The sequence below is a fragment of the Schistocerca cancellata genome, chromosome 7 (assembly GCF_023864275.1).
Source record: "Schistocerca cancellata isolate TAMUIC-IGC-003103 chromosome 7, iqSchCanc2.1, whole genome shotgun sequence".
NCBI classification, from domain to species: domain Eukaryota; kingdom Metazoa; phylum Arthropoda; class Insecta; order Orthoptera; family Acrididae; genus Schistocerca; species Schistocerca cancellata.
Window position 1 is genome coordinate 609,959,188 of NC_064632.1, and position 15,339 is coordinate 609,974,526.

Consider the following 15,339-nt stretch of genomic DNA (forward strand, 5'->3'; position numbering starts at 1 on the left):
TTCATTACGAGGGGCCAGTTATGACGCGCCGTCGGCCGTGCTTGTTACGGAGATATTCTTCGGCCCGAGCAGAACCTGTTCCCGGCTCGCAGGCATTCTACTTCTGCTGCGGTCGCCCTGCCGCTGTATCACTTGTCGCTCGCGCTGTCTGCCTGCGATGTCCGCGGCGGCCAGTTTGAGGACGCCTTACTCAACTTCTCAAACGCCTGCTGCAGCGTCGTCTGGTAAACGCGCGTACAACACGTCGGGCAGTGGGCGTAACTGGGCTCGAGGATTCCTTGCAAAACACGAGGGCGAGCATTGCTCTGAAGGGAGACACACCGTCAGCAGCGAAAGCACTGCCAGGCGCAGGGCGAGCCGGCCGCCGCCACTGCTGACCGTCGAGACGCATCCACAGCGAGCGTTCGGAGCTTACGGGAACCGTCTGCCGACGGCCGGTACAGGCACACACGGAAATCACTGAAACGCCGAGGTGCCGCCGACATTGCCGTCTGCAGAAATTTTTCCAAGATGGGTCAAGCGTCTAAAATGCCGTTCTTTTATGTACACTATGTGATCAAAGTAACCGGACACCTGGCTGAAAATGACTTACAAGTTCGTGCCATCCTCGATCGCTAATGCTTGAATTCAGTATGGTGCTGGCCCACCCGAAGTCTTGATGACAGCTCCACTCTCTCAGGCATACGTTCAGTCAGGTGCTGGAACGTTTCTTGGGGAATGGCAGCCCATTCTTCACGAAGTGCTGCCCTGAGGAGAGGTATCTATGTCGGTCGGTGAGGCCTGGCACGAAGTCGGCGTTCCAAAACGTCCCAGAGGTGTTTTATAGGATTCAACTCAGGACTCTGTGCAGGACAGTCCATTACAGGGATGCTATTGTCGTTAACCACTCCGCCACAGGCCGTGCGTTATGAACAGGTGCTCTATCGTGTTCAAAGATGCAATCGCCATACCCGAATCGCTCTTCCACGGTTGGAAGAATTAGGTGCTTAAAACGTCATTGTAGGTCTGTGCTGTGATAATGCCACGGAAACAATAACGGGTGCAAGCCCCCTCCGTGAAAAACACGACCACACCCTAACACCACCGCCTCCGAATTTTACTGCCGGCAGTACCACACGATGGCAGACGACGTTCACCGGGCATTCGCCATGCCCGCACCCTAACGTCATTCGTCACTTCACACAACGTTTTTCCACTGTTCGATCGTCTAATCTTTACACTCCTTACATCAAGCGAGGTGTCGTTTGGCATTTACCGACGACATATGTGCCTTATGAGCAGTCGCTCGGCCATGAAATCCAAGTTTTCTCACCTCCCGCCTAACTGTAATACTACTTGCAGTGGATCCTGATGCACTTTGGAATTCCTGTGTGATGATCTGGATAGATGTCTGCCTATTACACATTACAACCTTCTTCAACTGTCGGTGGTCTCTGTTAGTCAACAGACGAGGTCAAAATGGTTCAAATGGCTCTGAGCACTGTGGGACTTAACATCTGAGGTCATCAGTCCCCTAGAACTTAGAACTACTTAAACCTAACTAACCTAAGGACATCACACACATCCATGCCCGAGGCAGGATTCGAACCTGCGACCGTCGCAGCAGCGCGGTTCCAGACTGAAGTGCCTAGAACCGCTCGGCCACAACGGCCGGCACTCCTTCCCAGATAGGAAAGCTACCTATCCACGGTGAAGGCAGACACTTGTCTCTTGTGTTACTTGCTTGACCTGCACACTGTAACGCCATTTAAAATCAACCGAGTTAAAACGTGTGGGCTGTACTTACTGTTCGTAAATCGTTTTAGTGCTGCACTCCTTACTTCTGAACTAGCAGAATAGTAATAATAGCTATAGTGGCCCTCATGTACTGTGTCGTGCCGTCACTTAATTCATTTATCTGTTTCGAAGCCTGTAATGAAGCAATTTATGGACTACTGCAAGCACTGTCTACAACTGTAAGTAGGCTGTTTAGGTTTTTATGTTGGTATCGCTACGTAGCACTCTGTATGAAAATCACTGACTGCTGTGTGCAGTCTGTGGTTCAAATGGCTCTGAGCACTATGGGACTCAACATCTTAGGTCATAAGTCCCCTAGAACTTAGAACTACTTAAACCTAACTAACCTAAGGACACCACACACAGCCATGCCCGAGGCAGGATTCGAACCTGCGACCGTAGCAGTCCCGCGGTTCCGGACTGCAGCGCCAGAACCGCTAGACCACCGCGGCCGGCTGTGCAGTCTGTGGCTGGTTGGCATTGTTGGAATATTCGCTATGGTAGTGTTGGGCAGCTGGATGTGAACAGCGCGTAGAGTTGTGCAGTTGGAGGTGAGCCGCCAGCACTGGTGGATGTGGGGAGAGAGACAGATGGCGGAGTTTCGAGAGGTTGCTATTAGTGGACGATCTGGACGTGTGTCCGCCAGGAAAGGAAATTTGTAGAGATGTTTGTCATGAATTGATATTTATGATGACTTTTGAACATTATTAAGGTAAATACATTGTCTCTTCTCTATCAAAATCTATCATTTGCTAACTATTCCTATCGGTAGTTAGTGCCTTCACTAGTTAGAATCTTTTATTTAGCTAGCAGTAGTGGCACTCGCTGTATTGCAGTAATCATCGACTAGTCGTCTTAGGGAGAACAGATGTAAAATGTAGGCACTGTACGTAATGCGTTGAAATGGAATTAAGAAACGATGGGTATATGTTACTCTGGCAGCAAAATCTCACTTCCCCTACAAGATGAACCCTAAAACTCTACTTCTGTAGGAATGCAACGAAGCGAGACATTTTTAAATGTAATTAGAAGTAATGCATGCTTATCAGATTGACCCGTGGCTAAATAACAGAAAAACATTCGTTAGAAAACTCCACCCGAACAGGCCGCCGTCTCGTCCTCAGCTCACAGGCGTCACCGGACGCGGACGTGCGCCACCGTATTTACAAGTTACTGGCGCACTTCCTCACCAACACCCACCACTTATCATCACAACAGCACTGCTGTCAATGCAAAGCGTCTACGGGCGCCCTCAGCCGGTCCACACTTTCACGATTTCACAACACTGTGCAACCTGTGTCGGCGGTTTTTTAGGAACAGCACATCTCTCCTGTACCTTTTTTTCCTCACAGGGGTGTCACTGAAAATTAAAGTCAGTGGTGTGGCGGCCGGCAGGTCCCTTGTTTGCGATCCACTGAACTAGTGCCAACAGCTAGCCGCTGTCCGTTGAAACGTGTTTCGTGAATCCGGTTTAACAGCGGTGACTTTCTGGTCCAATGGATAGCTCGTAATGTTGCGTCTCGCGTGTCTACGCGTATGTCAGCTGGCAGCCACGGCGCGATTGGATGGGGCAAGTGAAGGATCAGCCAGCTGTGTCGAGAACAGAGTTCTAGGATCACGAGTATGCCGTACGCAGGAAGCATCGTCCGCCGGCATCGCCGCAGTCACTCAGGTTACAAAAGTAGTGAAGCACTTTGTGTCTCTTTGTTAGCATTTAATTTCCGTTCGTGAAAGTGCGAAATACGCATCAGCGTCTGATATTTATCCTACAAGTATTATCCCGCGACAGAGACTAAATACGCGAAAGCGAAATATTATTTTGATTTTTCAGAACCTAGTCAAAGAAAGAGCCTTCTCTGTGGATAGGTAGGAAAATGAACTGATAAGTCTCGAATGAAAAATGCTTCGATAATGAAAAAGTCTGGTCTCTCGAAGGAAGAAAGTTCTTTTGGATGTTATGTGGCACTAACGAACCAAACAAGATACAAAGGATAAACCAGAAATAAACTTAAAGAAACAACCAGAAGTTTGGTGAAACGATTTCCTACAAATAGAAAATGAAACACATCAGAAAAACATTGAAGGTGCCTCTGCACGGAGCTCTAAACAATGTAGAGCAGCTGAGACGCTCATGCGCTAGCGACTGAAGCAGACCGCCGAGTGAAGTTATACCACCCAAGTACCCTGTAGTACTCTTTAAAATTGTAAAAATTCAACGTTAAATCCCGGTCAGCACCTCATTCACTGTACATGATTTCGAACATCATTCAAAGGCACATCAAATGTTTTTTTCTACCTCTTGTATTTCTTATTTTTACACAAATCATTTCACAAAACAGTTGACAGTGTCTGTTCTACACCGCACATTCATATATTTGATAGTTTCTTTCCAATTTTTTTTTATCGTCAAGATTTGTTCAGAAAGCATGAATATAACATCCTAAATGTCTATCGGCGTTCTATTACTATTAACAGCACATAGAACAAGATAAAGCGGAGACTTCCAATTTGTGCTGTGATGTGATTTTTTGACCCCTCATTTGCACCGACAAAAATACCTGTTTTTCCGTCAAGTCGTCAGTAATTAAGTTTTTGTTAATTACCCGATTAGTTTCTTGCAATTACAGCTTTCTTTGCAAAACTAGAAGTCACTCTGGTCAATTTGACACCCCAACTGTCGATTTTTGACTCTTCGTTTGGCTATAGAAATTCGGATAAAAATCCTTTGTTTAATTTCAAGTGAGTCTTTATTTACGCTTCACTCAAACATTTGACAAAAATTCGCTTTGTCCTGTCTTTGATGTATTTGTTTGTACCCGTATTTATTTTGCTGAGCAAGTAAATGACGATACGTTACGACATTTGCATCTTTCTGAGCCGTTCAGTTTTTAGCAGTGTGCACACCAATTACCATACATCATTGTCAAGATAATTTACTACTGGTGTGGTTTTTCTCCGTGTTTTTGATTGTTGGATTGTTGTTCACTTCGCTACACTGGGGAACGTTATGTGGTAACGCACGATTCGCCCACTCTACACACACGCGCGCGCGCTGGTGTTGCTGGGGTTATATGGCGGCTACTGGTGTCGCTACAATGCTCACGCGATAAAATCTTACAAGCGGCGCGTGGAGTTGTTTCCTGATGTTTCTATTGCAGGGAAATCTAGAGTTTAAGACGCGGGAAACGTTTTAGTGAAGCGGAAAGTGTTAGTGAAAGGCCTGGAAGGCTGAAGCGTTGACACCGGAATTTACGGAGCGCGTTCTACAGCCTGTGGTGAAACATTACGGCGAATCACTTCGTTGATTCTTCGAGCAGCTTGGAACATCTTATTCGACCTGTCACAGAGGCACTAAACGTCTGAGGTTCCGGCCATACCGACTCGGAGTAGTTCAAGAACTGCATAGTTTTGGTTCAGAAAAACGTGTCGCAGATTCACCCTTTAGGATGCGAATAATAAGCTGAACAACACGTTTTACAGTGATAAAGCACGATTCCACTTTAACCGGTTATGTTAAGAGCCAGAACACTTGCATCTGGGCTGCCAATAATCCTGACATATTGCTTGAGACCCAACTTCATCCACAAAAAATTGGAGTGTGGTGTGCCATATCTAAGCAGGGAGTTGTTGGACCAATATTTTTCACAAAACTTACTTCACTCGTTTATGCAGACACCGTAAATCAGTTTATTGCCACGCTTAAAGTGAATGAACGTTATTACTGGTTCCTACAGGACGGTGCAATAAAACGATGACATGTCCAGATTTCTTTTTGTGCGGCCATCCTGAAGAGAAGGTGTACTGCCGGAGACTCTGAAAGGGCAAACCCGCTGCCGTAAGTGGGGTCACAGTGGAACGTCTGCAGGCGTCTGCGGCCGAGCTGGGAGTATACGTGCTCACTACAAAGTGGAGCACAATCTTAGTGTCTTTTATAAGTGACGGCGATAAGAGCGAATTCTGACTTGCCTGAATCATTCTGCAGATTACATCATTTTAGAAGAAGGGTGCTCGGCCATAAACCGACTTTGAGAGCAGACAACACTCACAACAAATGCAGATTTTGCATGAAAGTCTAAAAAATAAAACTTAACCTAAAAATTAGAGAGAAACCAACACATAAAAACCTCTAAAAAGTAAAAAAAAGTATTGCCGCTTTAAGTTGAATGTAATTAGTAACATTTTGATCGAAGTTTCGTCGCGTCGGGGAACCGCTAAGTAAATTTAAAAAAAAAAAAGGCAGCAAGTATCGTTTGTGGAACAGCATTCTTTCATTATGGGTGCGTATATTGCTCTTCTGTTTGGCGACAGCTCTTGCAATCCCGCGCGTTCCACATCCACATTTCAAAATGGCTGGTGTTGCTCTGATTACGCGCCGGGGCACGCGGCGTGCGTGGCCGGGCAAAGGCAGAGGCGGCGGCCCGCGACTCGCGCCGCTCTCCCTTCGCGGTCGTGTCTGTATTGCAAATTTTTCGGTGTAAATTAAGACACACTCAACAATTTCAAATTGTTGTTTTGATATTCACATACCTTTCCTAAATAGCTTACTTGAATATAAATTTCATGCTTTATCAGTGTTACATGTATTCTGTTTTTATCTTATTTTCTTAGCAGCCCTCGACAGGAACAACATATTACTGCTCATATTAAACTTACAAGTGGAAGAAGTTTCAAGTTTTATATCGTGCTTTTTAAACTTCATATTTTACTAGTGGACACAGTACTATCGACAATCTATCCGCACCCTCATATAAATGGTTTTCGGGACGAAACTCGGAATTGCGATGCGAGATCTTGTCTCGCCGAAATATGCGTATTCTGACAGTAGATGTATTTTGATAAATTTTATTACAGCTGCAAGATTTTAGGATTGCAATAGCGTGCGTGCAGTTTTGAGTTTCGACCTCAAATTATTATTCCGACTTTTTTCTTTCTTTGACATTTTGTTTACTTACGCGACTTGGGATTTTTTTTTTTTTTTAATATTCACACATTTACAGGGTGGCACAGTAAAAAGGAAACTAGAAGTGACGAAGGACAGAAATTGCATTCGTAGTAATTGAAACTTTACAACTTTGCCATTTACGAAACAATGATGGCATTTATCGTTTTTTGAAAATTACATCCTACAGATGGCGTCCTCCTGTACGAATACGTTCGTGAAGTCTGCTGTCGAGGTTCCTGGTCGACCGCCACGGCATCTCGGCTGGGTTACAGCGAGCTGCATCCCGAATTCCCTGTTTCAACTCATCCAGGGGGTTTTGGTCAAGTCGTGTAGACTTTGCTCTTGAGGTGGCCCACAAGAAGAAATCACAAAGGGATAAATTTGGCGATCTAGGGGGTCAGGGAACGTTACGAATAGTGAGATCATCCGGTTGCCTGACAATTCTCGCACATATGCCATTGCTTGCCGCGCAGTGTGTGATGTCGCTCCGTCCTGTTGAAACCAGGCTTGTTGCATGTTTAGAAAGTTGTTCAGTGCAGGTGTACCGAAAGTTCGCAACATTTCTACTTAACGATCGGCATTGACAGTTTTCCTGTTCATTTGCGAAAAGGTAAGGTCTGATAATCCCATGTGATGAAACACCACCCTATACTGTCACTTTAGTAGCGTGTAAAAGGCGCTCAGCAACGTGGTTAGGACCTGTGTTCGGCCTGTAACAGTAGTTTTGTTTATTCACATCAGTGAGATGAAAATGTGCATCATCTGACACCCACGACTTGTTTAGAAATTCATCGCAATATGTTTGTTATCATTTGTTGACAGAATCGCAATCGTAACCGGTAATTTTTGTCCTTCAATTGTTGCACCACCTGCAGTCTGTTCGGACGATATTTTAAATCAAAATGGAGACTGCTGCGAACACACTGCCCTGGGACATTCCAACCACTGCTGCTTCCTTACCAAATGAACGCCGTGGGCTCCGTAAGACAGACTGCCGCACAGGACGAACGTTCTCTGGAGAACGCACACTTCTTGGTCGTCCTGCTGGGTTCTTCTTGAGGGCAGATCCAGTCTCTTCAAAGTCATTAATCCAACATTTTATGGCGTGTTTTGACGGAATGGCATTAAGACGTCGAAACTCCCTCTGCGCCGCTACGAAACTATCGATGTTTTCACCAAAAAAAAATAATAATAATTGTGGGTAACGCACGCTGTTGTCCGTTCCACTGATCCGCGATTACTGAAATGTCGGACTGTTTACTCGCTAACTGTCACGAACCCGCAGTGGTGCCACCTGGCGCTGGCTGCCACTACTCATTTTGAACATTCATGTTATTCTGTGTCACCCTCTATTCATTGACTATGTTTTAGCACTTATATCTAGTTAACTGAGGTGTCGTAAGCAATAAGCAGTGGCGACGATTCTAAACCGAGTCGGAAGAAAGTGGGCTGCCGCTGCGGCAATAGGCTGCTTAAACTGTTAGCGCACAATCATTTGATTTAGTACTGAATGGTAAACCTGAAAAAAGACGTACAAAAAAGTCTGCGAGAGCTTTTTCTGCTTTGCAGGTGCTGAAACGGGCGACTAGACAAGGCAGAAGTCATCATTGTCGGTCAACCATAAAGATTCGTTCTCGCCGGCTTTTATTGAGATATATTTTAGCTCTACAATCCGGCGTAAATCGAGAGAGCGCGGTGGGGGGAAAACTTTCTTACTTACTGTAGCTGAAGAGATTTAAACGGCCGAATAGAAATTTGCGGAACGTGGCAAAGAAACATCCGATTCGACAAGCTTCGTGCCCCACCCCAAAAAAGATAAATAAAATAAAATAAAATAAAAGCTGCACTAAAATAGGACCCTCTGTTTAGGACCTACGACGCCACAGACAGATACACACGTTAAACTTATGTAACAGTTGTCTGTTTGCGCAGGGGGCTAAATGTTATCACTGGAGGCGAGGGACTGTGAATACAGGCTCATTAGGTTAATAAGTGAGGGCGCATGCGGGAGACTTGGTTGCCGCACGGTGCGCACTGAGACGAAAGGGGGAGAGAGAGAGAGAGAGAGAGAGACGGCGGAGAGGCGAGTCCTCGAGTAGGACGCGAGCAGCTGGAGCTGGAGCTGGAGCCGGAGGCGGCGGCACTCACCGTGGCGGTGGCGAGGGCGGGCGGCGCGCCGGCGACGACGACGGCGGCGACGGTGACGAGGTAGTGGGGCGGGCCGGCCTCGCGGTCCAGCGGCGCGGCCGTGCTCAGCACGCCGAGGCGCGCGTCCACGTCGAAGAGGCGGTCGGCCTGGCGGCGCGCGCCGCCCGCCCACGTCACGTTGGTGACGTAGTACTCGAGGGCGGCGGCGGGCGCGCCCGGCACGGCGGCGCGCACGCGCAGCACGCTCGTGCCCGCCGGCTCGTTCTCGTACACGCTGCCGCCCGCGTCGGCCGCCGCCGGCTCGAAGCGCGGCGCGCCCGCGCCCGGCGCCGCCGGCGGCGCGGACAGCACGGTGAGGTAGGCGTCGCTGGACTTGCGCTCCGCCTGCACCGCCTCGTCGCTCGCCTTCACGGCCAGGTGGTAGCGCGGCTCGGGCAGCGCGGCGCCGCGGCGCACCGTCAGCGCGCCCGAGTTGCGGTCCAGCCGGAAGTGGTCGCCGCCGGCGGCCGGCTCGGCGCTCACCAGGTCGTACGTGACGAGCCCGTTGGTGCCCGAGTCGAGGTCCCGTGCGCGCACCACCGCCACCAGCACGTCGTCGCCGGGCGGCAGGCGCGCCGCCGCCGGCAGCACGGCCGCGTTCATCGACACGAACTGCGGCGCGTTGTCGTTGACGTCCTCGACGATGACGGTGACGAGCTTCTCGGCCGAGAGGCGCGCCGCCGGGGGCCGCGCGCGGTCCGTGGCGACCACGGTCAGCCGGAAGGTGTCTACGGCCTCGCGGTCGACCGGCAGCAGCGTGTGGATGACGCCGGTGGCCGGGTCGATGCCGAAGTGCGCCGGCCCCGGCGGCTGCTGCGCGCCGATTCGGTACTCCACCTCGCCGTTGGCGCCCGAGTCGGGGTCCTCGGCGGCCACCGTGACGATGGGCGTGCGCTGCGGGATGCCCTCGCGGATCTGGCGCACGATGGCCGTGTTGGGGAAGGCGGGCGGGTTGTCGTTGCTGTCCTCGACGTCGACGCGGAAGAGCAGCGTGGTGGCGAGCCGCGGGTTGCCGCCGTCGGCCGCCGTCACGTTGAGCGCGTACGCCGCCAGCTCCTCGTAGTCGAGCGGCCGGTGCAGGTAGAGCGCGCCCGTGGCCGCGTCCACGCCGAACGCGTCGCGCCGGTTGCCGCCCGCCAGCGAGAAGCTCACCTCGGCGTTGACGCCCGCGTCGGCGTCGGCGGCGGCGAAGCGCGCCAGCTCGGTGCCGACGGGCGTCGTCTCGGCGACGGAGACGCGCGGCAGCAGCGGCGCCGTGAAGCGCGGCGCGTTGTCGTTCTCGTCGAGCACGTCGACGGCCAGCTCGGCGGTGGCGCTGAGGCGGCGCGCCGCGTCGGGGGCGGCGTCGCGCGCCTCCACCAGCAGCCGGTAGGCGGGCGCGCGCTCGCGGTCCAGCGGCGCCGCCACCGTCACCACGCCGGTGGCCGCGTCCACCGCGAACCGGCCCTCCTCGTTGCCGCCGACCAGCGCGTACCACACCTGCCCGTTGGCGCCCTCGTCCGCGTCCGCCGTGAACGCGCGGAACACCTGCGACGACACGAGCGGCTACACACACTCACTCCGGGCTGGGCTCCTCCGCCCACTCCACGGGGCCAGCCGGCTACGGGGACTTCCTCTTACGGAGTTTACTGGGTTGCGAAAAATCTATTTGTTTACTTTTCGAGTTAGCTAGCGGACTCCATCTCCCTCTGCATTTTGACCTGGCCACACCACAATCCCAAAGATCCGTTATGCATGTAATACTGGCAGTGGATTGACCACCTGGAATAATATTGTGATTATAAAAATGATTGTGCCTGGAATCAGGTGGGGTCGATTGGCCTCGTCCAGTGAACTCGAGAGTTCCAGAATGCAAATTTCGGCCTCACCCCTGGTGAACAGACGTTGACCATTTTGCCGCTTGCTACGAGATAAACACGAGGTGGATTTGATTTCGTTTTGCCTCGAATCGAATGGAAATTTTACAGGCAACGTGGAAAAAATACAGGGGGCAGAAAGGTATCTGCAAGTCAAACAGAAACCACTTTATAGCGACAAGTTTCGACAGACGTGAAAGGAAAGCATTAGTTGAGAAGCTAGTGAGACAGGGTTGTCGCCTCACACCAATGTTATTCAGTCTGCACACTGAGCAAACGGTGAAGGATAACAAGGACAAATTTGGAAAGGAAATTAAATTTCTGAGAGAAGTGTAAAAATATGAGGTTTTTGAAAGAAATTGCCGTTTTGTTAGGACAGCAAAGGACTTGGAAGAGCAGGTGAATGTAGTCGATAGTGTCTTGAAAAGCGGATGTAGAATAAACATACGTAAAACAAGGGTAATGGAACGTTGTCGAATTAAATGTGGTGATAGTGAGAGAACACACCGATATTGGCAGATGAGCTTTGGTACTTGGGAGGAGAACGAGATTAGTGGTTAACGTCCCGTCCACAACTGTGTCATTAGAGACGGAGCACAAGCTCGGATTAGGGAAGTGAGGGGAAGGAAAGCCGACGCGCCCTTTCAAAGGAACCATCCTGCCATCTGCCTCAAGCGAGTTAGGCAAATCGAGGAAAACGTAAATCAGGATGGCCGGAGACGGGATTGAACCGTCGTTCGCGCGAATGGTAAACGCTGCGCTACGCATCTCGGTTTGTTTGAACAAGTTACTCTTCAAGGTATTGTCTACAGTGCAGCTTTCTATGGAAATGAAATGTAAACAGTGTAGACAAAGAGAGTATAGCTGATTTTTAAAACTGGTGTTAGAGAACAACACTTAAGATGAGCTGGGTGAACTGAATAATCACTGTGGTAGCGAATCGAATTTTATGACAGAACTTGACTAAAAGTTGACGGGACCTACGCTAAGGCATCAAGGCATCGTCTGTCGAGTAACAGTCAAAAGTATGGGGGTAAAAGCCGTAGAGGGAGACCCAGGCTCGGAGACAGTAATGGGGATCAAACGAACAGGCTGGCATTGCATAGACTGTCCGCCGCTCGTGGTCTCGCGGTAGCGTTCTCGCTCCCGAGCCCGGGGTCCCGGGTTCGATTCCCGGCGGGGTCAGGGATTTTCACCTGCCTCGAGATGACTGGGTGTTTGTGTTGTCCTCATCATTTCATCATCATCCAGGAAAGTGGCGAAATTGGACTGAGCAAAGATTGGGAAATTGTACGGGCGCTGATAACCACGCAGTTGAGCGCCCCACAAACCAAACATCATCATCATTGCATAGACTGACGTCGAGAACTGCATCGAACCAGCCTTCGGAATAAAGACCGGCATTTAGACGTACTCATTATGTTGATATGTTAAACTCTTTGTTTTGCTATGAATAACTTACGGTTGAATAATAACGATAATGAGTCGTAATATACAGGGTTATTGTAAATGATGGAACAATTTTCAAAAATTCGTGTGTATTCAAGTACAAATACAGAATGAACAAGTTTTATACCAATGACAAGAGGAAGTTTCAAAGAGTTTGCCGGGCGGGGGCGGGCGGGCGGTGAAGGTTTCAGAAGCGGCAACAGGGCCGTCATTCCGTTTCGTTGTCAGTTGTGGGTGAGATGGCGACTGTGGAGGACAGGGTCTTCTGCATTTTTGAGTTCGCGAAAAGTGAGTCGGAAATTACAATGCAGGGGGCATTTCGAACCAAATTCGATATTCGATCACCAACTCGCAAAAGCATTAGAAGTTGGTTTGAGCAATTTAAACAGACGGAGTGTGTGTAAAGGAAAAAGCACAGGCCGACCGCATGTGTCGGAGGATGATGTCCGACTGGTCCGAGAAAGTTTTGTGCACAGTCCCAGTAAGTCTACCAACCAACTGCACGGAAAGTTCTGAGGCGGCGTTTGTTGTACGAGCCCTACCGATTACAACTTGTGCGGGCTCTCAACCGCAATGACAGAGAGAAGCGTCTCGCATTTTGCGGTTATGTGCTAGCAAAGATCGAGGATGACGCATTTCTGCAGCATATAATTCTTAGCCGTGAAGCGACGTTCCATCTTAGTGGAAAAGTCAACAGACACAATGTTCACATATGGGATTCGCAACACCCATATTCGCCATTGCAATACGAAAGAGATTCACCAAAGATCAACATGTTCTGTGCCGTATCCCGTACAAAGATTTTTGGACCATTTTTCTTAGCGGAAAGAACTGTAACGAGAATGACGTACCTGGACATGTTGGAACAATGCCTGTTCCGTCAAGTTAAGAAAGATTCCCCAGACTTTATTTTCCAAGATGACGGAGCTCCGCCCCATTGGCAGCGTGTCGTACGAGGCTCTCTGAATGACTCGCTTCCTGAGCGCTGGGTCGGTCACAGGGCACAGGGGACTCGAGGACCCGGCTGTGCACTGCCGGCCACCGAGGCCTCCTCACAGCTCACAGCACACGCGACTGCTCCTCACGGGGTTACGTGGAGGGAGGAGCTGTTTACGTTCCGCGTCTGCCAACCACTCTGAACGATCTGCGGAACCGGATCACTGCTGCCGTGTACTCAGTAACAGCAGATACGGTTGAAATGGTTCAAATGGCTCTGAGCACTTTGGGACTTAACTTCTGAGGTGACCAGTCGCCTAGATCATAGGAGTTCTTAAACCCGACTAACCTAAGGACACGAGAGACATCCGTGCCCGAGGCAGAACTCGAACTGTGACCGTAGCGGTCGCGCGGTTCCAGACTGCAGCGCCTAGAACCGCTCCGCCACCCCGGCCGGCAACAGCAGGTATGCTTTCGTGTGTGTGGGACGAGTTTGGGTACCGTGTAGATGTTTGCCATACAGCCGACAGTGGCCACACTGAACATTTATCACATTTATAATTATTAAGTAATTATTAAAACAATTTAATTACAAATTATTAAATTTATTAAATTGATATCGAACGTTACGAAAAAAACTTTGAAACTTGATATTTTCACTCGTATAAAGCTCGTGCTATTTGGATTTGTACTCGAACAAATACCGAGTTTTGAAAACGGGTCCACCATTTGGAATGACCCCGAAGTAGCACAACCCGCTAGAGGGCAGATGTGCCTAAAGCAGGAGCGGGTGCGCGAGCAGCACGCACCTGGGTGCCGACGCCGGCCGCCTCGGACACCTGCACGCGGTAGGGCGTGCGCAGGAAGCGCGGCGCGTTGTCGTTCTCGTCGGCGACGTGCACGTACACCTTGACGCGGTCGCCGAGCGGCGGCGCGCCGTTGTCGGTGACGGTGGCCTCGAGCACCACGTAGCTCTGGCCCGTGTCGCGCACCAGCTGCTCGCGGTCGAACACGTGCAGCGTCTTGACGAAGCCGTTCTTGGGGTCGACGGTGAAGTCGCGCTGCTCGGCGCCGCCCGACAGCGCGAACGTCAGCTCGGCGTTGCGGCCCACGTCGCGGTCCGACGCCGACAGCTTGCCCACGAACGAGTCGGGCGGCTCGTTCTCGCGCACGCGGAACTCGAACGTGGCGTTGGCGAACTGCGGCGCGTTGTCGTTCTCGTCGACGACGTGCACGGTGACGGGCACCTGCGACGAGCGCGGCGGGTCGCCGCCGTCGGACGCGGTCACCAGCAGCGAGTAGTAGTCGCGCTGCTCGCGGTCGAGCGCGCTGCGCACGTACAGCCAGCCGTCGGGGAAGACGCCGAAGCGGCCGGCCGCGTCGCCCTCGCTGATGGCGTAGCGCACCTGCCCGTTGGCGCCCAGGTCGGCGTCGGACGCGGCCAGCGCGAAGAAGCGCTCGTTGACGGGCGTCGACTCGAGCAGCGACGTCTCGTACGACGTGTGGTCGAAGACGGGCGTGTGGTCGTTGACGTCGACGACGAGCACGGAGAGGGCGTGGCGCGCGGTGCGCGGCGGCTGCCCGCCGTCGGTGGCGGCCACCTCGACGGAGAGCGCGGTGCCGGGCGGCGCGCGCACCGGCCGCCGCAGGTAGACGACGCCGCTGGCGGCGCCCACGCCGAACTGGCCGTCCGGGTCGCGCGCCAGGCTGTAGGCGAGCCGGCCGTTGGCGGCGGCGTCGCGGTCGCGCGCGCGGCACAGGCACACCTCCTGGCCCACGGCCGCGTTCTCCGCCAGCCGCACCTCGGCCGGCGCGCCCGGGAACTCGGGCGCGTTGTCGTTCAGGTCCAGCACCTGCCGGCACACCGCGACGACACGTGCAATCTTCCGAGTAGGGCCCGAAGGCGAGGCGTAATGTATACCTCAAACGAACCTAACATTTTAATACGAGACTTGCCGGAACCAAATATAATAATCTACGACGTCCACAGAGAAGCACATTACAACAATAAGGTCCCTTATACACTAAAGAGCCAAAGAAACTGTCATACCTGCCTAATATGTCTCAAGTAGTGCTCGAGGGAACTGACACCGTGAATCCTACACGTCTGTCCACAATCCGATAAGAGTACGAGGGAGCGGACATCTGTTCCGAACAGCACCTTCCGAGGTATCCCGAGGCATTCCGTGTCTG

At 51.4% G+C, this 15,339-nt stretch overlaps 1 protein-coding gene across 1 annotated transcript in view; it reads right to left on the reverse strand.

Annotated features, from left to right (window-relative positions):
* Positions 1–323: 323 nt before the first annotated feature.
* Positions 324–15,339, reverse strand: part of LOC126092942 (cadherin-related tumor suppressor-like) — a 103,303-nt gene continuing 88,287 nt past the window's right edge. The window contains exons 6-10 of the mRNA XM_049908672.1: positions 14,905–14,999; positions 13,956–14,853; positions 9,195–10,432; positions 8,867–9,140; positions 324–491 (exon numbers count right to left, since the gene is read on the reverse strand). Of these exons, the coding sequence (XP_049764629.1) occupies positions 324–491; positions 8,867–9,140; positions 9,195–10,432; positions 13,956–14,853; positions 14,905–14,999 (2,673 nt within the window). The remainder of the gene's footprint in view (positions 492–8,866; positions 9,141–9,194; positions 10,433–13,955; positions 14,854–14,904; positions 15,000–15,339) is intronic.